A 24951-nucleotide genomic window follows, 5' to 3' on the forward strand; every position below is an offset into this window, starting at 1 on the left:
CGCCGAGTTCCGGGCGCGGCGGCGGCTGCGGCGGAGCGCTATTGCCGGTGCACACGGTGTCCCTCCGGCCCCGGGAGCCGGGAACTGGGAACAGGGAATCAGCCGCGGGAACCGGCACCTCTTAGCTTATTTGTGAATAAATGACTTCCCCGCAAGCCCATGGTAGCTGCCCGGCGGGGCCGGCCCCACAGCACCGAGGCGCGGAGGCCCCCGCCGCTGCCCCCCCGGGGTTTCGGGACAGCCCCCGTGTGAAGCGGCTGGTGTGGCCCCAGCAATGCGTGTGAAAAAGATAAAAAAAATGGATCCTTGCCAAGGGCCGTGGGAGGGCTAACAGGTCAGAGGGTAAAAGCCTATGAAAGGCTTTTAAGTGCGGCGAACTCGAACGCAGCCACAGAATCACAGAAACATCCAGGCTGGATGGAAGAGAGCTCTGAGGTCGTGGAGTCCAGCCTGTGACCGAACACCACCTTGACAACCTTGACCAGGGCACTCAGTGCCACGTCCAGTCTGTCCTTAAATTGGTATAAACATGGATGGCATCCACACCTCCCTGGGCAGTCCATGCCTGTGCCTTATCATGCCTTCTGCTAAGGAATTCTTCCTTATTTCCAACCTAAACTTCTCCTGGTGCAGCTTACATTCTCTCATCCTATCACTAACGCCTTGGATGGGGGCTTTTTGCAGGCATTAAGCCCTCCACCCACAGGGACAGGACCAGACATGCTGGGGCAAGGTAGCCTGGGTGAGAAGTGGGTCATTGTTTTATCTCAGGTCTGTGCCCATGCCTGAAGGTGAGTCCCCCTGAAGAGAGTTAAAGACACAGACCCTGCTTAATGAAGTGAAGAGCCTTCTCTGGGGTGATTTGCCCGATGGCATGAACCAGCAGCAAGGCACAGGTCTGCTAAAGAGGTGTCCAGGTCGTGAACTGCTCCTTCTGTGATGCTGGCCTGATCCTGTCTCCCAGGCAGGTGGCTTCCAGTGAGGACTTGCTGCTGTCACATTGGTCCTGCTGCTGGAGAAGAAGGGAATGTGATTTGCAGAATCTTGCATCATGAGGAACTCGGAACAGCCAGCAGTGGGGTAGGCCCAGGCTGACTGTAAACCACATTGGTGAATTTGGGTCCTCAATATCTCTTTTTGATAAGTTATATGGAAGAAAATACAGCTTTCAATATTTAGCATGCAAAATCTTCTCTTCTCATATAAACAGGAGTGGTTTGCAGGCAGAAGAGTAGTCCAATACTGAACACACCTGGTTCCTGCTCCACCTCTTCCTTAGCATCACGTACTAACATGACAGCAGAGATGCTGTTGGCATGCAAGTCCAGGGGAAGGTACTGATACCATTGTTGTGACAGTGCCTCCTATGTGTTGAATAAGCATATAATTTCTGTTCTGGCATTCTCTACCTCACAGCAAGGAGAGAAAGTATACAGGAACATCACAAGAGTATTGCATCCAATGACTCTGCACAGATTTTTCTTCTTTGTGAAATATATGCTGGATAGGTGTGTTAAAAGCAACTTGTAACAAAATAAAGAAAACCAGTAGTTTACAGAAGAGCTCTACTCTGAGCAGTAGGTAGCTCTGTGATGAAAAATGATTTTTTTTGTTGTAGTACTTGCTCACAGGAAGTGTTCAGAGTGTGTTTGACTTCAGCGGTAGAAATGTGGGTTTGCTAATAAGGGAAGGTGAATACCAGACGAAGGGGTTATAATGGAATACCCAGTATTATTAGAGCAGCCAGGATTGACAGCTCAACACCAAACACCTACCACAGCTGCCTCAGTGCAGCTTTGACAGAATAGGATGCCTACAGAGTGCCAGGGAAACAGCTGGATGCACTGCAGGGACCAGCCTCACCTGAGACCTGTAACAGTGACCTTCCCATTCCTTGCCTGAGACCCCATGAGATAAGAGGGTGCTGGTTATCACACATTGAGATCAGCAGGGAGGATACCATGGGAAGACCCTGTGCTACCTGCCAGGTGCCCACTGACCCCAGAGAGGAACCAAATCCCAGCCTTGTTGGTTAATGGTGTGTATTATTCTTTCAGATGTGCTTTTTTCTCTTCCTCTTTACCTCACTCTTCATGAAGTAAAGCTGTTTTGCTACACAGTTTTGAGTACCGCTTTCTTGTCTTTTTCATGGGTAAAATTACTACTTTTCTGTCTGTGCCTTCTCATTAAGAAGGTCTTATGAGGGAGAGGGTATATGTAAATAAAGAAATGAGTCTTAATGAAATTTTTTTTCAAAAAGTTCACTAAAGGAGTCATATATATAATCATAAATATAAACACCTCTTTAGCCTTTGCTCTCAGATGCAACTTCTTGTGCCTTGCAGCTATTGTCTGAAGCCATGGTTCTTTTGTGATACACGAGTGTGCCACATTCCTTCAGGTCAAGGCAGAAAAGTTACAGGCACAGCTAAAAACTACTGACAAAAGTCAGACCTAATTTTCTGGACTTCTTGTATACACATCTCCTTAGACAGCTTCTTCAGGGATATCAACTTTATTAATAAAATAATGGTCTGTGGTTAAGTTTTATTTTCATTGTTTCTTTTGTTCTATAAACAAAGTAATTAAGTTAATAACATATGTATTTAGATCTAGGCATACTTAAAACATAAAAGAGCCACATTTTAAACACAAAAAAGGATTTACCCGTAGAGTTTTCAGCATTGTAGGTCTGATATTGCTTTAACATGTAACCATGGCAGTCTCCCGAGACACATGTGAAGAACACTTCCATGATTACAGTGCTCTTCCAGACAGCCATGGATCTTGAGAGTTCTAAAAACAGGCTCAATGTGCAAATGCAAAGATGAAATTAATTTTTTTTTCTCTTCTCTGAGTGCAATTCTACAAGTTCATGAAGGCAGAAAACCTTCATTTGGCAAATAGAAAATTACAATTTGAAAACAACCAAAAAAAAAAAAAAAGAATACAACCTGCAAACAAATTATACAAAAGGAAGTCACAAAAATATTGCCCTTTAAAAGGCTACACGTGTGGTCATTTTTAAATGAAAACACTACACATTAAGTATCCAGGAAAAAACATCTGTGTTCTCTGTCAGGAGCACACCTAAAATGCAGACACACCCAGTGAGCCACCCCCTGCCACCACCAATGCTGTTTTTCCCATGCTTGTCCCCTTCTCGTGTTAATGCTTTCTCCACTAAAAGCTATAAATGTCTGTTTTCTACAGATTTCTTAAGTTAAAGTAAGTGAATTATGACCAGAATAGAAACAAAACTCAGTGCAGTAAGGCCACAAAAGCAACACCATAATCCCAATCCTCCTGGCAGAATTAATCCAGCACAGTCTGAACACAGAGAAATCTTCAGTACTGACATACTTGTGAAGATCAGTCTGTGCATGCAAGTTAACATGAGGCTGCCAATAACCAAACGTGCAGGAATACTGCAAGCAGCTTAGTGACAGTTCCCCTGGGATGGGACACATTTGGCAGTTTATTCTCCTGTAGCCCTTACTAATGTGGCTTATCTTTCTTTCCCTTCCAGACAGGGCAAAAAACTCAGAGCAAGCACTCCACACTTAGACCTGCAAACCTCTAGTCACTTAGGACAACACTGCCAATTGAACAAAAAAATCACATTAATTCTTCATCAGGCAAGCATGCCAGTTTCATGTGTGACTCAAATGACAGGTTGAACTCTGGCCACCAAAAGCAAAAAGGAAACTTTTTTGCTCACCTTGCTGTGCATTTTGCTCGTTCTCAAACAGTGAATCTAACCCTGTTCCCAAAATTTCATTTCTCATCCCCAGCCAATGAGAGTCGTAGTCATTTACTGTCTCCAGCACCTGCTGCCCATAGGATGTGGCTGGAGTGGCAAGTGTCCCTTGATACCCCCCTTCATGTTTTGGAAGTATCAAAGGAGGACTAGCATTACTAGCCTCAAGCAGAGGTGAACTGTGCCTCATCTGCTCCGGCTCGAGCTTAGGTTCCCCTTCACCATAACTGAAAGCGAAGCCCTTTGCAAAGGGAGAAGTGTTTGACTTGATACATGAATAGTTCTCAACACCCAGGCCCTGGTTAGCACTGATGTAGTTAAAGAGAGGCCTCCTGTACATGTTCTCTTTAGCTGCCAGGTACTGGTGATCTTCTATACAAATCTGGAAAACATCCGCATCTGAGTAGTAGTTTTCAGGGAAAGATTTCTTCAGGTGCGGATAGTCCTGTGCCTGCTGCACAGGGAGCGAGAACTGAGGGGGACTCCCCATGCTTTCCGCACCTAGTGGGACCCCTTTTCCCACGCAGTCCAAACCGAAGTGAGCTGGGGTCTGACCCTGAGCTCCAAAAGTGTTATCCAAGCTCCTGAAATGCATGTCGAGCCTTGAGTACGGCTGTCCCGAGTAAGACGGCGGCTGTCCGCAGAAGTTCTGGCTCCCTCCTGGCAGGCCTGGCTGCGGGCACAGGAGGCTCCGCTCCGCTCCAGGACCCTGCGGCGCCCGTGGCCGCTCTTGGCCGCCGCACCGGGCCGGCTTTGCCTTGCCCGGCCTGGGGTAGGCGGCGGCTTCGCTCTTCTTGCGGTTCAGCTGCCGGGCTCTCCTGTTCTGGAACCACACCTGCGGGACCGGCAGAGACTAAGTGCCCGGACCACCGGGAAGCCACCCCGCTGCCCGCCCGCCCGTCCTCCCGGCCCGCCCGTCTCACCTGGATCCGGGATTCGGGGATCTCAGTGAGGTCGGAGAGCTGCTCCCGCAGGGCGATGCCGGGGTATGGCTCCTTCTCGAAGGCGCGGACCAGCAGCTCCAGCTGTGCCTTGCTGAACGTGGTTCTCTTGCGCCGGCCTCCCTCTCGCCCCGCGCCGGGACCGGCGGGGCGCGCCCGGGGCTCTCCTGGGGGAGACAGCGGGGAGAGGCGGTCAGCGGGGCCGGGCGGCGGATCTCTGCCCCAACGGCCCCGGCACCGACACAGCCACCGACACCGCCACCAACACCGCCACCAACACCGCCACCAACACCACCAACACCGCCACCAACACCACCAACACCGCCACCAAGCCCACGGCCGCCCGCCCGCCCGCTCTGCGCGCCCCAGGGCTGCTCACCGGCAGGTCCGGGGCTGGCGGGGGTCAGGCTGGCGAGCTCCATGGGGCCGAGGTGTGCGGGCGGTGGGGCGCCTCTGGCCGCTCCGCGCCTTATGAGCCCTTCACCTCGGCCCTGAGCGACCCCCACCCACCCGGCCCGGCCCCGCCAATGAGCCGGGGCCGCCGGGGCTCCGCGGGTGACTCAGAGCCGTCTCCCACACCTCCATTGTCACCCCATCACCAAAATACACATAATAAGGGCTCGCCCCATACAAGGAGCCAAAGCGTCTCCCAGCGAAGCCCCCGCTGTCACCACCAGCCCATCCACCTTTTTTTAATTCAAATGGAGGGTGGATAATTCAATGAAAGAATCTTTCACCTTTGCTTCAGCTCTCTAAGAGTGCTCCCCTTTCCCCTTCTCTCTGTACCGCGGGCCCGCTCTGCTGGAAACCCAGTACTCCTCTAGATGCAGGGAGGCCTCCACACTGCCCTTCTCCCAATGGGAAACCATCCCAGCTCTTACTACACCCGGGTGACAAGTCCTTGTCTTCCCCGTTTGGTTACCCTGCTCCTATTTCCATCCATGGGACATTTCTCATCGACTTAACTGCAGTAAATAAAATGCTGGTGGCTTTACTAGACATTGCATTAACACCCGCTGTTCACAATAAAGGACAAAGCCCTCCCCCAGCTCACTCGGGGATCACCCAGGGGAGATGGAGCAGGCTCCTTCCCAAGTGCATGCTGAAGAGCTCAGCACAAAGTTTTCCTTTCCTATGGCAGCTTTTTTTTTCTCTCTAGACAGCTCTGCTCATCCAAGTCAGGTACAGAACAAGCAAGGTCTGTGCTATCAGCCCAAGGTGAAATCATGATGGACATATTAATCTAAAAGAGAGTCCAGAAATATTGTTTAAGAGAGCCAAGAGTGACATAAAGGACTTGGAGCAACAGTTGCAACGCTGCAAAGGATTAGATGTCAGAACAGCAGCAAATCAGTCAGTGTAATAATTTGTCAAATGAGGCCATTAATGGCTATCACTGAAGGTGTTCAAGAACAGCAGCATCATTACTTCATATGTTTTTCATCTCACCATGTCCCCCCCATTCATTTTTCAGATTTGGGACCTTGTCCAGCTTGCTCTGAAGCTAAAGGGTACAGGGACAAAGTCTGTCAGCTGTTACATACTGTTTGCGTTCTGCAGAGACCAGTGTATCCACCATCCATGCAGCCACTTTGGGTTGAGCTGCACAAGGGTTTTAACATTACCCACACCACTGCAGTGCTTCACAACAAAAAATTAATGACCTTCCAGACAGGGATGACAGTCAGCCCCTGTCAATCTAGTACTTCAGAGACTGGATTCCTTTAGCAACCCTGTCCATAAGGCAAGGTAAATGCCCTCAGAAATCACTTTACCTTAATAATATTTTCAAGCAGAAGTGCATGTGAAGACAGTGAGAATTCCAGAGGGATGATAGCACCAAGTAGTCCAAAACATCTGGAAACAACAGCTTGAAGCAATTTCTCAGTACTTCTCCCCTTTCTTCTACCATATTATCCCCATAAGCCTGAACTGTCATAGCACAGATACATCCCACAAGATTTCTTTTCTCCTCCAGAGTTCCAGGATAGTTTGGAGTTTTTCCTGTCCATATAGAAGGTAAAAGTGAGCATTGTTATGTGGGAGAAAGGAGAAAAGTGTTGGGTGACAAAGTGGTTCAGCAGTTGTAGGTAGAGTCAAGATGTGCTACTAGTCCTTTGGCTTTATTTCACTTTTATTGTTGAGAGACTTATGTAGACAAAGGCTCAGACACAACAAGCAGACATAAAGCTTGGAGGCATAGTTTTTTTGACAGTCTTCTCTACAGCAAAGCCAACTTCAGCTATTGCTTCTTTTTCTGAGCATGCAGAGTTCAACTCTACCTGTCTTTAAGCCTCCACATGGCTTTGCACACAATCCTGTACATACCATCTCCAGTGTACACTTGCCCAGAAATGAGCCAAGAGCTCACAGAGCTGCCCATTGCATAAAGAAAAAAAAAAAAAAAGACAACGGTTTTCTTTTTGGCCGGTGTAGTTTTTGGCAAGCACCAGCACGGGATGGAGGAGCAGAGGGTAAGAGAGAATGGGGGAGTCTCGATTTGAATTGGCACAATAAAGTATGGAATTGCATATGACTTTTCCATCTCTCTGCAATTCTGTCCATGGGGTGCCTGATAAACTGGATCAAGGATACCAAGGATATTTCTAGTGTACAAAGATACTTCACTCATTCAGTCTGGCCACAAGAAAAACTAGAAAAAATATCTTCAGTTTTCTTTCTGGATTTTCAATTTTCACAGCAGAAAGCATCATGTCATGGAGATAACTAGAACACAAAGCTGCCCCTGCAGGCAGCCTGCAATACCGATCTCAAAAGAACAGGGAAATCATCTCCTCCCACTCACACATACACACCTTATAGACACAACCAGTGCAGAAGAGATAAGAAGGAGCCAGCAGAGACTTGCACGGACTTGCACTGCTTGCTAACAGTGACTGTGCACGACTATTAGCTCGGGTCAGATAGACTAGGCTTTTGTTAACATCCTCTAGCTATGGAGAGCAGTTCACACTTCCCGGAGTTATTGTTTCAGGCATTCTGCCAGGCAGCCTCTTTGCACCCTTCATTTTCAAAGATTTTCTTTGCAATGCTAATTGAAAGAGTGTTTTGTTACTAAGTGACATTCCAGGAAAGAAGATAGCAATCTTTTCCTCCCTCTCCTCTTGCCCCTCTTCTGCTGAGACCTATGGACTTGGCCTAACACAAGAGCTAATTTCTGCCACAAACACTAATCCAGGCAACAACACGGACCAGCTCTTGCTGCCCGAATTCCCTTGGCATCGTTGAGCTGCTGCATGTCAGTGATAATCAAAACAACTGTTTGTGAGCTCTTGCATCTCCTCTCTAAACTCTATTGGAAAAATAGTATTCTGCCACCTATTTTTGATTCATTTCACAAATATGGGAATGGGATGAGTGTGGGGAAAGAAATAGGTATATCCAAAGCAGCATGCTTAACAAAACCAGTGTCTCTTTAGTTCATAGATTGTCTTCAGAATTCCACAAAAATCCATGTCATTTTGCTATAGATTGAAGTAGAGTCCAAGTGTGGAAACCCACTCTGTCAAGGTTCCTTTATGCCAGTTGTGGTATAAGTACATCTACAGAGGAGTCCAAATCACATGTGGAATATACTCAAAATAGAACAGAAATGGAAGATATGTGTGTAAAGTGCATTTGGGAGAGACAACATCATTGTTAGACAATGACTAGTCACAGTGCTCTTTAAAATGGTTCTCAAAAAAAAGGGTTGCATCTATTTAATCCAGGGCATTGGGAGAACCTCACTTCTCTCCCTCCAGAGCAGCCCTTCTTGAGTTAGGAGTTGCAAAGGTGACTAGCAAATCCTGCTAGCATGAATGGGATGCCGAATTACCCAGTGCAGCATGGGCTGTCACAGGCGCCTGCCTGGGGAGTCTTAGGACAAACACCCTTTAAGAAATTCCTACATCAAACATTTTCTAGGGCAGTACAGTGCTATTGATGTTTAAGCAGAACTTTCATCCTGAAGGAGGCAAAATCAATGTCACTGGTTGGTCTTCAGACATTAACACCTCATAAAAAGGATGCTCATGCTCTGCAGTGCATCTTTAATTATCTTTTGGTACACCTTTTGCAGCCCATTACTTACCACGGCTTTAATTATGGGCTTGGCAGTAAAAGGCAGCTCTTACTGAAATAAAAATGCTACAAAACAACCCCGGAGAACTGCAAAGAGATTTCATGTTCAAATGGAAAATGGTAGAATTCAGCAAAGCAACATGGATTCTCATCCACAAAGATTTCACCCTATGCTCAGTACTGTCACGGCCAGATGTGTCCAGGAACCCTCCAGAGAATATGAGCAGACAAGTGAGGTTGTGTTCTCACCTGCTCTTTGGGGAAAGGGGCATTTACAGCAGCCTCTCTTGTTTTGAAAAACAATTCAATGTACAGACAGGCACACTTCCATGATATGTCATCAGGAAAAGCAGGGTAGAGGCATATTTTGGACCTTGAGCAAAAAGAGGGTGAAATTTATGATAATCTTTGCTTTCCAAGAGAATTCATTCCCCAGTTCAGAACTGGCTCTTGAGAGAGCTATCACCTGCACTGAGCTTTCCCTTACAGTAAACATCTTTATTATGTCAAAGCATTGCTCTAGCCTTTCTCCTATGTGAAATGAATGTTGTTACTAACACTTCAGGGTGGAGGAAAACAATATTGCTGAAAACATCATTCACTTTTGAGACCTACCAGTCTTGCTCTGACTTAGTTCCCACTAAAATCTGTAGATTTCAAGGTGGAGAAGGCATTAGACTGGTTTCACATAACTTGGAATAGTCTCACACTTAAGTGTTTCTTATATTTAACTCTTAAAATAATCCATTGAACTGATTGTAATTATCTAAAATCTAGAGAAATGGTAAAAAAGGGTCATACTTGCTAAGACTAAATGTCTGCTAGCCTGATATTTAACTCTTCAGTGATAACCAAGGTAAAACTGAAACCAAAGTATTTGCAAACATTTTGTCTTTATTAAGTGGTAGCCTGGTGGTGCTCAACACTATTCATTTTTTTCTAGGCAGTGGAAAAAAAGTCTTAGGAGATGGAAGTAAGATAGCTGGGAAGGTAGTGATTAGTGCCCCCAGTCTCATGCAATACAATGTCTCCTACTCTGGTGGAGGGACACCTCTGTTCTGTGGGACAGACCCACCTCACACAGCCACACAGAGCACTGATCTGGAGTTTGGACAGGCTGAGCCTGAGCCTATGAAGGATTAGGATGACCACAGGGAAGGGCAAATTAGCAGAGCAAAGTCCACACCAGTGCAGGAACAGCCTGGAGTAGGATTTCCATTTTTAATAAGCCTAATGAACAGATTATGAGTATTCTTGACCTCTTTGAGCACAGAGTAGGAAAGCCACACAGGAACTCATGCAGTAGAAAACCTGTGGCCACTAAAATCCTGCCTCAAGAAACATAAAACAGTGTATAAAATATCCTCCAGATATCTAGCCTAGGCCTCCAGAGGATTACTGAGTTCAGTTAAGTCTGGCAAGTTGTTTCTTGCTCCAGCACCACTGAGATAAATATGATTTCATTTAAATGTAGCAGTATTTCATGCCCAGTAGAGTCAGGTTCACAATCTATGTTACTTTATGGTAATACTTTTCCTCATGATCTCTGCCATCTCCTTCCCTGTCTCCCTTCCTTTGTAAGAAAGTGTCTGTCACCATATACTCAATGACTGATCAGCTCCAGAAACACTTGTGGACTCTGAGAGGATCAGACCTCTGAACTGCAGACATTTTAGGAAAAGGACTATCTTTTTCTTGTGCTGACAGAATACAAGCACCCACATGATACTATAGAAATACAACAAACCACAACATCATGGCTTGCTGAACCTGATTATGATAACTAGTTGCCTAAAGATGAGTGAATTTGGCCTTAAGGCTAGTCTGCTAGGACTGGAGACAAGTTGTCTGGAGTCTTCTCCTCCCTGTTCAAAGAACTATTTCTCTAACCTCCCTTGTCAGTCCTATTGCTTCTCATCTCCCAAATAGTCCAGTAGGACTTGAGTTACTGACTTCCAGCAGATATTGGTAAAAACAAATACAGAACTGTAAAGTGCACAGCTGCTCAAAACTGAAGATCTCTGTGCAACCCAGACTTCAAACTTGTGAGTCTTGGCTGTCTATTTACAAAGGCTTATTAATGCAACATTGGCCAAAGCTTGTAATGACAAAAGCAGCTGTTTCACCTTTCTCTTCCATTTTAATAACAAAAAAACCGCTACAGTGATATTTTTAGGATGAGCATATGGAACTCTGACAAAAATTCGCCTCTAAAATGTACAGACTGGATTTGTAGTAAAATCAATGAGAAATTCATACGTTTGTAAGTGTTACCTAGTTCTTAGTCCTTACAAAGAATAAAGTATTTGTCTGGAACCTTTATAGCTGACAATTTCCAGTGCTTGAATTATGCTTACAATTATGTAATAAATGTGTTAGAAGACAACTAGTTTTATCAAACATTCAAGGAATCCAACTACAAATGAGAAGGATACATACTTCCATGTTGCAAAGACTATTCACTATAAGAAGAAGCAGAATTACCACACTACATTGTTTCTTCTAATGCACATCTCATTACACTTCACATTTTTTTTGCAAGTATGGGAATCTGCTGAAAATCTTGACCATTAACTCAAAACTGTAATGCCTGTCAAACTGCAACATGAAATACTTTTAAAGACCATACTTTTCCTTAGCTTCTCTGGTCTTAGAACTAAAAGATTAAGGTGATACAATTTTAAGTCCCCATTAAAAATTAAAAATTATAGAGGAACAGCCATGTTAACTAGTTACATTAGGAATCAGACATTACTTGCATTAGTTTCATTGTAGCATTTTGTCATTTAACCCTGATAATAAAAAGCCCTGTTGATAATTCCATGTCCTTAGGTAACTTAGGTAACTGAATGCATCTCATCTCTTTTATACCAGCTTCAAATCCAGTTTAAAACTGGCTGCAGTTCACTTTCAAGTAACTTCCTAAAAAAGCCCAGTCCCTTAATCCTTACCTATACAGAAAGTTGCTGTTTAAAGAAGTCACCTCACTGACTCCAGTACAATGACTCATACCCTAAAATTTGTTCTGAATTTGACTAATCCTCCCTCCCCCTTTATTTTAAGGAATTTTAAAAGACAGGGAAGAGCTAACATGTCTCTATCTAGTCTCTGGCATCTACCAGGAACACCAAACAAAAGAGGCAGACTACCTGGCAAATACCCTTTGTACTTCCCAATGAAAGTGAGATAGTCAATATCTCTAAGTTAGAGATAGCAAATGCTTCTAAACCGAAGAGGGAACAAGTTTTCTCCACCACTAGGTGCAGCAGAAACTTTAGTATTTGAAAATTGAAGAGAGTGATCTATTGATATATACATCATAGGAAATGAGGTAGCTGTTTCTCAGGGGTTAGGCAGAAAGAATACACAGGTCCATTCGATTGTTTTCAGCAGAACTAACCCACCTCAGTGTACACACCCAGTCACCATGGAGACCTCAGGACCCTATGGACAGAGCTTCAGTGAAAAAAACATTTTTAAAAATTAATGTAGCTGTCTTTGAAATGTCAAAGAGGATCACATGTCCCATTCTCATGGTATCATGTGGTTAGTAACCTTATCTACTGATCTTGTAGCAAACATGTCTTTTAATCTTAGATTCTCAATAAGTACTCATGGATTTAATACCAAACTAATTTGAAATCTAAACCAAGTGATGCAAATGAAAGAAAAATGTTTGTATGAAATTATGAGGGAGTATGCTTTTTTCCTTTCAAGCTTGTTTTTAAGATTATGCTTTCCCTCTTTTCTATGGCCTTGACTACTGTCAAAAGAGACTCAGTTTAGCAATCTGTGCAGCCTGAAGCCGGGCAAAGCTAGGATAGCTCGTCTTCTTCAAATGCTTACAGAGCTCTGTCACCGTGATGGCAGCTGTGTCAATTGATAGCTACCAGTATCTGCATGTTCTCTAGCACAGGAAAGGCCTGAGAAAGAACATGGAGCTGTGGTTATCCTGTCACAACTGACATGTCTGTTCCAAACTATTAATCTAAACCTGGCTTCTAGTAAGCACGGCCAGAGCTTCCCACTGTCTGCGCTCAGGTGATATTTTGGTGTGTAGCATGCTGCCAGTTCATAACAGGGTGCCAGGGCTTCATTCAGTCACTTTCTGGCACTGATTAAGAGAAAAGGAAAGGAAACCAAAGTAGAAATCTCTGAAGTTGTGGTAAAACAGTTTAACTCCCTGTAAACTTGGCAAAGTGATTTGTTCTGCATTTTTTTTCAATAATTCACGTAACAGTGTTTGGGATTTGTAGTTTCCAGTTTAGATGATACTTGCCAATAAAAGCAATTCACTGACAAACAAGATTCCCAGTGTTGAAGCCACAAAGATAGCTGGTCTGTCCAAAATATGAGGGCAGAAATGCAAATATTTGCAAAATATGAAACAGCAAGCTTTTCAGCTACTCTGGAAAATTAATCCCTCAAAAGTAGTTGTTAGGTACATCTAACCTAAGAAACACAAGAAAGAATAATCATTGAAAGCAGTGGATTTTCTGTCTTTTGCCACCTTCAAAGTAAGATAAAATGTCCCTTGAAAAGTATGCTTTAAGTAAAAGCAAGTCACTCACTGAGGTCAATTCAGAGAAACAAGATAAAATTGAATCGCCTGTGCTGGCCAGACCAGATGATGCAACAGGACTTCTGGCTTTAAATTTTTAAAACTGGAACTCTATTCAGCTTCTTAAATACTCTAAAGACTCATATATTTGTCAAAAGAAAGAGCCTTTTAAAAAGTCAGGTCAAAGCCATTGTCCTGGATTTGAAATGTAACTTCCAGAAGTCCACCCCCACAAAAGGTCTGAGCAGGGGGTTGTCTTCATGAACTATTTCACTTTCAAGTCCGTGCCCAGGGCTGGTGGAGCTGCCTGTGTCACTGGCAGCGAGTGGGGGCTGCTGTCACACATGAAGCTGTTTTGTGACCATTCTTCCAGCCCAGGAAGAATATCGCTTAATAAAAGATAAATCAATTACTTTTGGCAACAGAGGAGGAAGAGGAGGCCAGCTCCCCCTCCTCCGCCCAGGATATCACAGTGCGGTCAGTCCTCACGGCAGTGCGGCAGAACGGGTGACATGACATTCCCTCTCTGACCTCTCCTGGCCACTTTTGGCCACCAAACCCAGCCTAACAAAGCAAATGCTGCCGCAGCGCCGGGTTGCTGACAGCCTGCATCTTTCCTGTGTATTGACTGCCCTCTCCAGTCACCTCCGCGCAGCAGCACATCCCTTCGGCAACTGAGTTGCTTTTGGATTTCATTCTCGCACACTTGCCTTACTTCCTTAGATGAGGTATTTGGTGCGCGGCAAGGTGGGTTCTCCTTGTGTGGGGCAGTCGGAGGCACTTCTACCACAAAGCTCGGCTTATCTCAGGATCTCAGCACAACCTTTGGACATGGAATTACAGGCAGGCAGAAGTCTGTGTAGAATGTTCTAAAAAGGAACAAAAATAAAAAAATTTAAAAAAATAGAATTTTAGAAACTTCTGCCAGATACTAAGATGTAAGTGGGGCCACACACTCTGCTCTCCTGCATCAGCAAAGCAAACCAGGGAAATTTATTAAGCAGGTGGAATTCCACATAGCCAACCTCACTGAGTTTTGTAGATGGGCTCCCAGGAACAGTTTTACCACTGCAGGAATTTCTTACCAAACCCTACTATAATCTCCAGAAAAACAAACAAACAAACAAACAAGAAAACCCCTGTATGGTGCTCTGGGCAGGAACAGCCCGGAATGAAATAGAGACAGGGAAACAGAACAGTCTCAGGACAGAACAAAACTAACCCTTCTATAGTGACCATTTTCTGAAACACAGGATTCATGCTGGGGATATGTCAGGACATGCTGCATTAGTTGTTGCAGAGAACAGCTTTACAGGCACGTCATTAACACATAGTTAAAAGAGCAGGTGTTTAGCCTTCAGGCGAGGAGAGGGAACAGCATAGTCAACATTCCTCACTGTCTCTACACTGTCAAAGTCTCTATCAAGCAAAAAGGTAGCAAAATTCAAAGGAAAGCATGAACACTTATCCCATCCGCCAATAGTTCTACCCGTGGGAACCTTTCCCAAGGTCCTGGTGACTTCTCTGGACAAGTTCATCTCCGAGTCCAGTGTCCCAAAAGGGCATAGAGTAGAAAATGCTGGATTTAATACAATCTGAATTGGTAGTTTCCCAAAAGGTATTATGTACTGTTCCAACTAATGACTGAACTGCTCAGTAGTATTATTTTAGCCCCGTAGCGAGCGCTGCTGCAGTTTCTGACCCCCGGGTGGGCTGCGGCGGGGACACCGTGCCCTTGTCGCAGGGACAGCCCCGGGACACTGTGCCCTCGCCCCAGGGACAATCCCGCGCCCTGCCGGGCCCGGGACTCCCGCGGGAGGCACCTCCCGATCCCGCCCGGTGCCGTTCGCTCCCGGTGCCACGGGAGGGCGCCCCGGTCCCTGCGGGGTGCCCCGCACCAGCGGGTGCATCTCGGGCCGCACCTGCCGAGATTGTCCCATTTCCTGCATTTCCTGCTTTTTCCTCCACCCCTAAGCGGAGCGCTGCGGTGAAGTGGCAAAGCGTCAAGCTGGAAAGCTCTCTCCAGTTTCTGTGCTGTTCCATACCGCGTTCGGCACAGAATCACTTAGGTTGGAAAAGACCTCTTGAGATCATCACGTCCAACCTATGACCGAACACCACTGTGTCAACTAGACCATGGCACTCAGTACTGTGTCTGGTCTTTCCTTCAACTTCCAGGGCTGGACTCCAGTATCTCCCTGGGCAGCCCGTCCCAATGTCTAATCACCCTAAACCTCTCCTGGTGCAGCTTAAGACTGTGTCCTCTTGTCCTGTAACTTGTTGCCTGGGAGAAGAGGCTGACCGATCCCCACCTGGCAACAACCTCCTTTCAGGTAGTTGTAGGGAGAGTTACGGTCACCTCTGAGTCTCCTCCAAGCTGAACAACCTCAGCTCCCTCAGGTTCTTTACATGACTTGTGTTCCAGACCCTCCACCAGCTTCATTTCCCCTCTCTGGACTCGCTCCAGCACCTCAGTGTTTTTCTTACAGTGAGGGGCCCAGAACTGGACATAGCAGTCAAGATGTGAACTCAACAGTGGGACAGGGGGACAATCACAGCCCTGGTACTGCTGGCCACACTATTCCTGATATAAGCCAGGATGCCGCCTTGGCCACCTGGGCACACTGCTGGATCATATCCAGCCACTGTCGACCAGCACCCCCAGGTCCTTCTCCACTGGGCCACTTTCGAGCCACTGTGCCCCCAGCCTGTAGCGCCGCGGGGGGTTATTGTACCCAAAGTGTGGCACTTGGCACATGGCGGTGCCGAGCCGCGAACCCGCGGCCCCCCCGGCTGCGGGGCAGGGACCGTGTCCCTCCCCCCCTCCCCGCCCGGGGGTGGACGAGGCCGCCCCCCCCCGGCCCGCGGTGGCCCGGCCCGGCCCCGCCCCGCCCTCGGCGGCCTTAGCGCGCGGGCCGCGCCGGGGGCAGAGCAGGCACCGAGCGATGGCGGCGGCGGCGGAGCGGGGACTCGATGGCAGCTGCCACTTCCAGCGCTCCCGCCTCATATGGATGGTCGCCATCATCTTCGGCATGGTCCTCCTCGGCGTAAGGAGCGGCGGGGGGGGGGAGAGCGGGGCGGGCGGGACGTCGGTGGGAAGACGCGCGGTGCGTGGGACAGGCTCCCTGCGCCGTGCCGGTGTCCGCGGGAAGGGCTCTTCCTAAAAATAAGCCGGCAGAAAAAGGAAACTAAGCGTCCTACTTTGGCCAGGCCAGGCAGTGAGGAGGCTGGAGGGAGCCACGGAGGGAGTCCAGAGGGGGAAAGCAGTGGGATTGGGAGGCGAGGCTGTGGCGGTGAGGCCACATCCCGGGCGCGGTTGGCGGTGCCGGTGCCCTGGGAGAGGGGTCCAGCGTTCCCAAAACTGACCGCGCCGAGTATCGGCACAGCTCGCTCCGGGACAGCCCTGGGGCACGTCAGTCCGTAAAGTGCATTTGCAGACTGTAGGAACTGACGGCGTGGTTGGAAAATTGGCGAGTCTCTGAAACCAGACATCAAGATAAGTCGGATTGCTGGAGCAGGGATATTAACGACAGTTTTGATATATCTGACAAGTTTATCAAAGTCATCCTTTCACATGTTTTCCTTCTGTTTGGGTTTTCTAAACGTAAGAACCACCGCTGAAAAAATGATGGTCAAGGCAGGCCAGGCAGCTCACCGAACAGCTTTTGGACTGTTTCAAGAAACAGAATGCGCTTTAAGCAAATTCCCAGTTTAAATGCATCATCTTGCCACGTCCTTGGCATAGCTACGTTTAAGTGTAGTTAGAAACTGGAGCATTGATACCAGACAGAGTGTGAACCTTGGTCTAGCCTAGCGTTCACCTTACACCCCCAGTGGACTCTGCAGGGCACAGCTCACTGACCGCCTGCTTCTCCTCCACGGCTTGGTAAAAGGCAGGTGGACACTGGCAAACACTGCACACAGCTCGGCGACAGGAAAGAAACCTGGAAGCAAACCATGTGCGTCTTTGGTCTTGGGACAGCAGTCATCTTCTGCACCCTGTTCGAAACAGAAGAAAATCTGGCATTTTCTTTTTTAAGGGACAAAAGAAGAAAGACTGATCCCCTAGTTTTAGATAGTTATTCCTACTAAACAGTTTAGTCATTGTTTGAATTCTTCAGGTCAGTTTCCTCAAATTGTCTTCTTTAGGACAGAGACAATGTGTTTTTTGCAGCTGCCATGTCTAATGGGTAATGAGCTTACAACTGAAATGCCACTTAATGTGCAGACGCACTCTTGGTACCCAGACAGCAACCTTAAGCTTATCCCTTGGCATCTTGTATGTCAAGAGAAAGAAATTTCATAGTTTGAATCTTTTTAAGTAAGTGTGCTTTCAAAGGCCAGTTGCCTTGTTGAAGAATATGGATCTTGGACAAGGTTAATGGAATGAAAGAGTTTAAATACTATGAATAAATAAGCCCTAAACCACGTTTGATGGACATGGGGGGTGGGGAGAGCAAAAAGAAAGCTCATTAAAGGTTAAATTGATAGTAATTCTACTTTGAAGTAAGCTAACTAAATTTTTTTTTTTTTTAGTGGGTAACACTTTGGCCTTCGACTATACCTTATAGTTATTTGGGAATATTTGGTACCTTCCTTAATTATTTAGTGGAACACCACCACAAGTGGGTATGCTACATGTAAGTTATATTTGACTGTATTATTTTGTCTGTCTCTGTCTCTTGTGCTTAGTCTGTGTTAACAAGCTTTCCTGTAACCCAATCGTTAATTAGATTTAAAGAGCTCTCCTTTCAAGCTCATTATAATTAAGGATGTGGGATAAAAAGTATGTAGAAGACTACATAGGCTAAGACCAGTATGAAAGTTTAAAAATTCAGCTTAGAATTTGGCATCAGTGATGTTATAGCAAGAAAGGGAAAAAATGTTAAGATACTACTTTTGACAACAGCTGTTTGTCCATTTGTGAAGTTATATTTGTACCACCTCCTAAAAGTGGTTCTTTTCTCAAGTTGTCACTTGAGTAGTCCAGTTCTTTCTTTAGGATTCTTCTTTTTCCAGCTTCAATTAAAGAACATTTTCTACCCTCGTACTCACTTATCCTGATCCTGTCCCCATGAGAAATAACCTGCTGGACAAACTGCATAGCGCTGAGTTTTGCTGGGTTACAAAACTTAGGTTTTGTTACCCTAATTAACATAAGAGCTGGAAAATATTTCCTTGTGAGCAGGTCTGTCACTTGCTGACTTCCTGTAAAGACAAATCAGCAGGGCTTTCTCACTTATTTTACCATGCATCATGTAGAAGATAAACCTTCATCTTTGCTTTAGCAATGTATTGAATTGAGCTTAACTGAATATCCTGTGTAACTTTTTATTTTTAAAAGCTTCCATATGAAAATTGGTAGACCGAGTTTGACTCATCGAGTCATATTATATATTCTGAATCTATACACACAGCTGTTTTCATAGAACTAAATCTATAAAAACTGAAGTAGCTCCTTAGGACCACTAAAAATACTCATGTAAGTAAAAGGATAGATTTTGCATGCTTAGCTAAGATTAACTTGTACTGCTTTCACTAAGCATTTGTCTTTTTGGCTTAATCTAAGTGCTGAAAGTTTTGGAAGCCTGCAGTGGATACTTGAAATAGCAGGTTGAGGGATATTACATGAGCTACAGTTCCTCTGATTTTCTGAGTGGACTTCAGTTTCTTTTAAGTGCACACATATTTTTTTCTAAGATAAAAAATACCCCTCCCTTTCTACGTTAAAGTAAGATGTCACTTCTATGCTTCCAGGTTTATATTCTCTGCATAATGCATCTTGGATACAACCATCTTTTCCCTCATTTTCAACAAAATAAAACATGTTTTCTTTCCATTAGGTTCTGGGTATCCTGGTTGATTCACATAGTAGAAGCCCTCTACGGTATTAAGTTATGCCAGTAAGTTGTTCCCTCCTTTGATTCCAACATAGGTTCTCTGAAAAGGATCTTTGGTACAAGTGACAGAAGCTATAGACTGATTTTGGTTGTTCTCAGCAGCAGTATGAATTCAGAGCATACTCATAAAATTCTGGATGCAGTGATAGTTTGCTGACCTCCACAACTGGTTACTGCAGATTCTTCTAGTGATTACTGTTGTACAGAGAGGCAAAACCAAGGGGTGGCAACTTGCAGAACTGGCAGCAGCAAGGTTTGCCAGAGCTTGTCTGTCTGCCTCTGAGCTCCCTGTTCATGGGGTACCACTGCTCCTCAGGGAGCAGAGGGAACAATAGATAGTGTAGAAATAGCCTGATAACTTCGGGTGTTACAACTTTATCAGATCTTACCTCATCAGAATTTCAATACTGCTAATTACACACTTTAACAATTGCATCTATATTGTAAGAATACAATTGGACACTTCCATTTGGGACTATTTAAGATCTACTTGTATCTGCAGGTTTGTGGGATAAAGTACTTGGAACAATCAGACTATACAAGCAAGGCCAACTAATTCTTACAATAGGGTAACAATTTACCTGGAAAGGTGTGCTGTCCAAACACGTGGTCCTTCTGATCATTTGAATTTTGTTTGTAGTACTTCAGAAGAATGCAGATACTGGTTCTCATGCTCTAGACAGTAGGTGGCCAGTCTGTTTGCCATCATAAAAATGGTGGTTTTCCACTTCACGTGGTTCAGTTCACAGCTGTCTCTCCCAGGGTTCTCCAGTAACGGCTCTTGGAAGCAAAGGGATTTTGTTTCACAGAACGCTGTTTAAGGTGGTTCTCAAGATAGTAGAATATGGATTAATGATTTCCACCTTCAGAATGAGAGTTAGTAATATTTTTATTATGAGGCTCTGGTTTTAAGTTATGTAGCTTTGAAGTTAAAAGTCTAGTTCTGCAGATAGATGGGTATAAAGCCTTAAGGTGATTCTTTTAAGTATGAGGACACTTGACTACCAGTGAACATACCACATCAGAGTATTGTAATTAGTTTAACTAATGAAGTTTTACAGAGTAGTGTTAAAGCCCATAAGAAAGAAGGAGCACAGATGGCCTGCCCATCATTGTCTCTTCAGGCACCCTGCTGTACGTGACCAGCAGTTGTACTTCTATGAGCATCAAACACCATTCATTTTTACTGATGTAAAAGTAATGTCTACTTGGCAACATCACAAAGGAGGCACAAGGGAAAACTAGTGAGGAAGGAGATACAAATTTGTTAATCAACAGTAGTACTGTCATTGGCTGTTGGCCTGTATTGCTGCATGTGGTCTATTCAAGTAAGCTCACTTTGTAGAAACAGGTAGATTTCTTAAGCCTTAGTTCTCCAGTTTCTGCATTCATTTGGGAACGCTGCAGCTGTGATTCTAAACAGAAAAGTTTTTCACATCTGGTAAGACAATTTAAGAATGAACATCTAGAAATGTTGTGCTAACACTTGCTAGACAATCGTTTTGTGTGTGTGATGCTCTGGTACTATGGACAGCTGAACTGTTCTGGACAAGGTCAGTAGAGGGAGCCTCCCTGTAAACTGGTGAGCTGGAGCACAGCTATGCTTGATGTGTTTGTTTACTAGAAATGTGAAATCCTTTGGTTTTGTTGTTATATTTGTACGTGTTCCTTTCAGTAGTAGTATTTCCCAAGAACAATGAAGTGGAGAAAAAAGTGACATTTTCTGTAAAAGACAAAAAAATTCATACATGTTAACTTAAAACTAACTAACATAGGAAAACTTCTACTTCATAAATTAAGTCAGGTGTCTTCAGCCCTGTTACCTGTATTTTTCTAGCCACAAATTTAGATAAGAGTGCTTCTCCATCCTGCATTGCACAGTATTTGTCAGGTCTCTGCCCTGCTTGTATACAGTAGTATGTATTAACTGACTTATTTATTATGTAGTAATTGTTTTATTAATAAGCAAATATATATTTAATTACTATGTATTAGTTAAATGACTACAGTGAACAAGAAATTATATTCAGACTTGTGTATTAAGATTAGTATTAAGCTACTCCAGTTTCTTATAGGATTTGTTATAGGATAAGTCATTTCAAATAGCATACACTGAGATTGCAATTTGTATATTGTTGAGGAAATTATAAGGATGAAATGTCTGAAAGAACTTTTTTCTGTAGGTAGCTTAAAATCACAGGAACTAGTATGTTTAGTTAGCACAGGAAACAAGTCTCAGTAGATTGGAATTAATGATGCTAAGTTGAAATGTTCTAATCAAGTCTGAATATCCAGGATGGGTAGAGATATCTAACCTCATTTTGTGAGTATCACAGTCTAGTCTGCAGGAACATAAGTTTTTGACCCATTTTATGCTTTTGTTAATGTTGCAGATCTAAAGGAATCACTGACCCATCAGTTCAGTTCCAATGGTTCGTTCAGACCCTTTTTTTTGGGTATGCTTCCTTTGGTCTTCTGGTGGCTTACAAACCTTCAGCCAAGAAGCAGTACTAGAAGACAGTGGAAGACGTCACTTCTCGCATTCTTCATCCTCATTTTTCAGAAAAGATCCTCACTTACATGTCTAGGTGCTGTAATTATCTAATTTACATTCCTGCTGCATGATGCAGTGCCCTTCTACCCAAGCAACTCTCCTCATACTAAGCAAAACAATTAAAATTCACAGGCCCCTGTGGATAGATAAGTAGAAATTCAGCCCTTCAGTCTTGGCACCGCCAAAGTTTAATCCTATTTATTATGCAATAAGCCAAAAGTTGCTTCTCTGCAGTTTGTGACACAGGCTGTATACTCTGTCACTGACAGCTGGTAGTAGTGGTTGATAAATTACCTTTCCATGAGGAGGATTTTTCTTCTACAGCTAATTGACAGCTACAAGGCAACTTGCACCTGTTTTGCAATAGGATTTAAATTTACTGTATTTCCTCTACAGTACTGGCATTGCTGTTGTGAAAGCCTGGTCTTTGTACTTTGTTTTGTCAACTTATTTTATTCCACAAAGGACAGACCACTATATTGCTGCAAGCACATCAAACAGACCAAGTCTCAGCTCAGGCTGAGGTGCAGTGAGCTTGGGTACATAAACCATTTTAACTTGGTTTAATACATGTGCCTTAAAATTCATGCAGCATGACCTCATCTTTTGAATTAAGATTTTAATCTGTGAGTTATTACAATATAAAGTAGCTTGGAGGGCAGCTTTTTTGAGAAGAAATTTATTATCTAAGGAAAAAAATTATCATTCCAAAATCCAGCAGAAAAGTTTACATTTCAGAATGAAATTAAGTGTAGTGAATAAACATATACCACTGTTTCCTAGGTGCTGGTGTTATGAAATCTGTGGTTGGGAGATCATCTTAAGCACCCTCAGAGTATTTCCTGTATGTGTAGTGAATCTTTTATCATACTGTCTTTTACTTTTGGATATTTGAACAAGAATTTAGCCTGTCTAGGTTTAGCACTTTTAAAAGTAATAACTATTTAAAGTATTAACTGGTGTCGGAGAAGTTTTACCATGCCACTTGTTGTGCTGCTGTTCTGGAAAAAAGGATAAGAATAGGTTGTTCTTGCTCTAACCAAGAGCTCCCACAAGGCAGTAACAAATAACCTTGTGCCTTGTGCAGTACCTACAGACTAACACTTCTGATGAAGAAGTCTTATTCAAGCACAGGTACATAAAGTTTTTGCTTTCAGTGCATACTGAAAGCATGAAGAACTGAAGGGTTTGAAATGGTGGTTTGTTTCGGGGTTTTTTTCTTGTTTAATGGTAAACTGGTTAACATTTTGTAGAGAAGTAGAAACTCGTGTTTAGTGCCTAGAAATCCAACAGGAGTGTCAAAAGCCTGAGCTGCATTTTACTGTGTAACTTGTTATCATAGTCTGTGACCCAATAAAGATTTTAAAAAAGTGAAGTTGTTTTTCTTTTTAATTTATCCTAGCAATAAATGCCTATACTAAATATATAATTTCTATACCTGCAAATAGCAGTATCCTCACCTGGAACATACAGGATCAGCTGGCTCTATGCTTTACAGAGTAAGTCCCACCCCAGTCCAGCATTTCTAACAGGGCAAGGTGTTGATGGGGCTTATCCCTACCAAAAAAAAAAAAGTTTCCATGGCACTAAAAGCAGTATTGGTATAATATTCTTTGTTTCAAGATGAATTCTAATTGACTCTTAATGAGCCTTAACTTAAGAATATGAAGGGATAAAAGAAGTAACTTGGTTTAGCATTTTCATGATATTGTTCCTGTACAATGGTAAAGGTGTAACAATAATGCTAAGGGCTAGTTCAAGACTTAAGAAAAATGGCAAAATACTTCTTTCTTCTCAAGAGGCATTTTTGTCCTTGTTTCCCACTATTCACTTTCCATCAGTGAGGCTGTAAATAAGGTCAGAACTACTCCACTACCTTCCTCTCCCACCACCAGCCTGCACACCAAGCGCTTGTCATGCTGACCTTCACAGCACTTCCACCTGGGCTCTGGAATGGCTGCAGGTAAATCACAGCTCTGAGAAGTTGTCTACGTGCTGTTAGACTCAACTTAATTAGAAGGGCTTCCTTTGAGAGTGGCAATGGCAAAAGCTTCTTCAGTGGAGCCCAAGGAAGCTATAGTAGAAAAATTTTATAACTGCCTTGGTTAAAAAGTATGTCCAAGTTAGAACAAGTTTTAACCAGACACTGACTTCAGCAGCATTTTTTTGAAGTTTCTCTGGGATTTTTGTTTAGCATGACAGATTTCAGCAGCTCTCTGCATGGAGGTTCTTGGGCATTGCTTATCAAACTTTTTAGAAATAGAACTACTAGCTATTTATCTACCTTCAGACACTTTCTCTTCCCAACCCTTGCTTGGCAGCAGTTCAGTTTTAACACTTGTGTAAAAAAATAAACCAAACAAAACCAAGCAGTGCTTACTCTCACTCTCTGTCCCAGAGCTGTAAGCAGACCAGAGGCCTGTTTTTCAGGTTCCAAGACGAGATTCCCCAGCTGAATGTCTGAGCAGCAGGGGATAAGCAATGCTGACTGGCCTTGAGGAAGAAACCCACAGAATGACAGGATTCAAAATAATATTGAGATACCATTTCTGAATAGGTGTTTGTAGTGTTTCTAGCATCACAATAAGATAAACACACCATAACACCTCACAAAATTTTTTAGTTAAAAGGAATCAGCAGAAGCACGAATTGAGTCAGCACCTGCCACAGCTCACAGAGACATAACGTGCATGGCTACGATGGGCTCTTTGGAAAAACGGTGCTGGTTACACCAGGTGTAAGCTAAGCTCCAGGCTATCCTAATAGCAACAACAAAGGATTACTCTTAATCACATGGAGCAACTCTTTCCACTGCAATCAAAATGCCCTTTCCACAACAGAGGGGCAGAGCAACAGAAGCGTGTTCCCAAAGGCTGGGCTGTGTGTCAAACCATCCACACCAACACCCAGCCCACCCTGCTTGCCAAAAGAAAACACTTGCAAACGTAAGTACTTAACAAAATATTTCAAAATATTACTTCCCACTGAAAGGAAACTTACAGAAGGGCTTCAGAAGGTTTTTCAGAATGGGTATTTCTGCCAGCTAGGCTGTTGGCATCACTAAAGGGAAATAAATACTGTTTAGACATCCATTGCAAATTGGCAACAAGAAAAAAAAACAACAAAACAACTCTTGCTATGAAAGTCTGTGT

At 44.1% G+C, this 24951-nt stretch overlaps 2 protein-coding genes across 3 annotated transcripts; one reads left to right on the plus strand and one right to left on the minus strand.

The window, feature by feature from the left end:
• Positions 1-2496: 2496 nt before the first annotated feature.
• Positions 2497-16405, minus strand: LOC135417907 (diencephalon/mesencephalon homeobox protein 1-B-like). Of its 2 annotated transcripts, none has more exons than XM_064662556.1 (4): positions 16285-16405; positions 5081-14214; positions 4684-4868; positions 2497-4595 (listed from the first exon to the last, which is right to left on the minus strand). In XM_064662556.1, exons 2-4 carry the CDS (start codon positions 5121-5123, stop codon positions 3654-3656), a joined length of 1170 nt encoding a protein of 389 aa, XP_064518626.1. In that variant the 5' UTR covers positions 5124-14214; positions 16285-16405; the 3' UTR covers positions 2497-3653. The 2 variants fall into 2 exon arrangements, with proteins under 2 accessions (XP_064518626.1, XP_064518627.1); XM_064662557.1 differs by having other exon boundaries at positions 5081-14168; positions 16285-16361.
• On the plus strand, positions 16258-23174 carry TMEM254 (transmembrane protein 254). Its single transcript, XM_064662558.1, has 4 exons — positions 16258-16392; positions 17882-17985; positions 19189-19248; positions 21639-23174. The coding sequence occupies exons 1-4, from the start codon at positions 16291-16293 to the stop codon at positions 21757-21759; spliced, it is 387 nt and encodes a 128-aa protein (XP_064518628.1). The 5' UTR covers positions 16258-16290; the 3' UTR covers positions 21760-23174.
• The last annotated feature ends 1777 nt before the right edge of the window (positions 23175-24951 follow it).

The sequence above is a fragment of the Pseudopipra pipra genome, chromosome 8 (genome assembly GCF_036250125.1).
Source record: "Pseudopipra pipra isolate bDixPip1 chromosome 8, bDixPip1.hap1, whole genome shotgun sequence".
NCBI classification, from domain to species: domain Eukaryota; kingdom Metazoa; phylum Chordata; class Aves; order Passeriformes; family Pipridae; genus Pseudopipra; species Pseudopipra pipra.

Coding starts and splice junctions, on each gene's coding strand:
- TMEM254 (XM_064662558.1), top strand. CDS start 16,291: ATGGCGGCGGCGGCGGAGCGGGGACTCGATGGCAGCTGCCACTTCCAG. Junction 17,986..19,188: donor CACAAGTGGGTATGCTACAT/GTAAGTTATATT, acceptor TCTTTCCATTAG/GTTCTGGGTATCCTGGTTGA. Junction 19,249..21,638: donor TACGGTATTAAGTTATGCCA/GTAAGTTGTTCC, acceptor TTAATGTTGCAG/ATCTAAAGGAATCACTGACC.
- LOC135417907 (XM_064662556.1), bottom strand. CDS start 5,123: ATGGAGCTCGCCAGCCTGACCCCCGCCAGCCCCGGACCTGCCG. Junction 4,869..5,080: donor CGCCAGCCCCGGACCTGCCG/GTGAGCAGCCCT, acceptor TGTCTCCCCCAG/GAGAGCCCCGGGCGCGCCCC. Junction 4,596..4,683: donor TCCCCGAATCCCGGATCCAG/GTGAGACGGGCG, acceptor CCGGTCCCGCAG/GTGTGGTTCCAGAACAGGAG.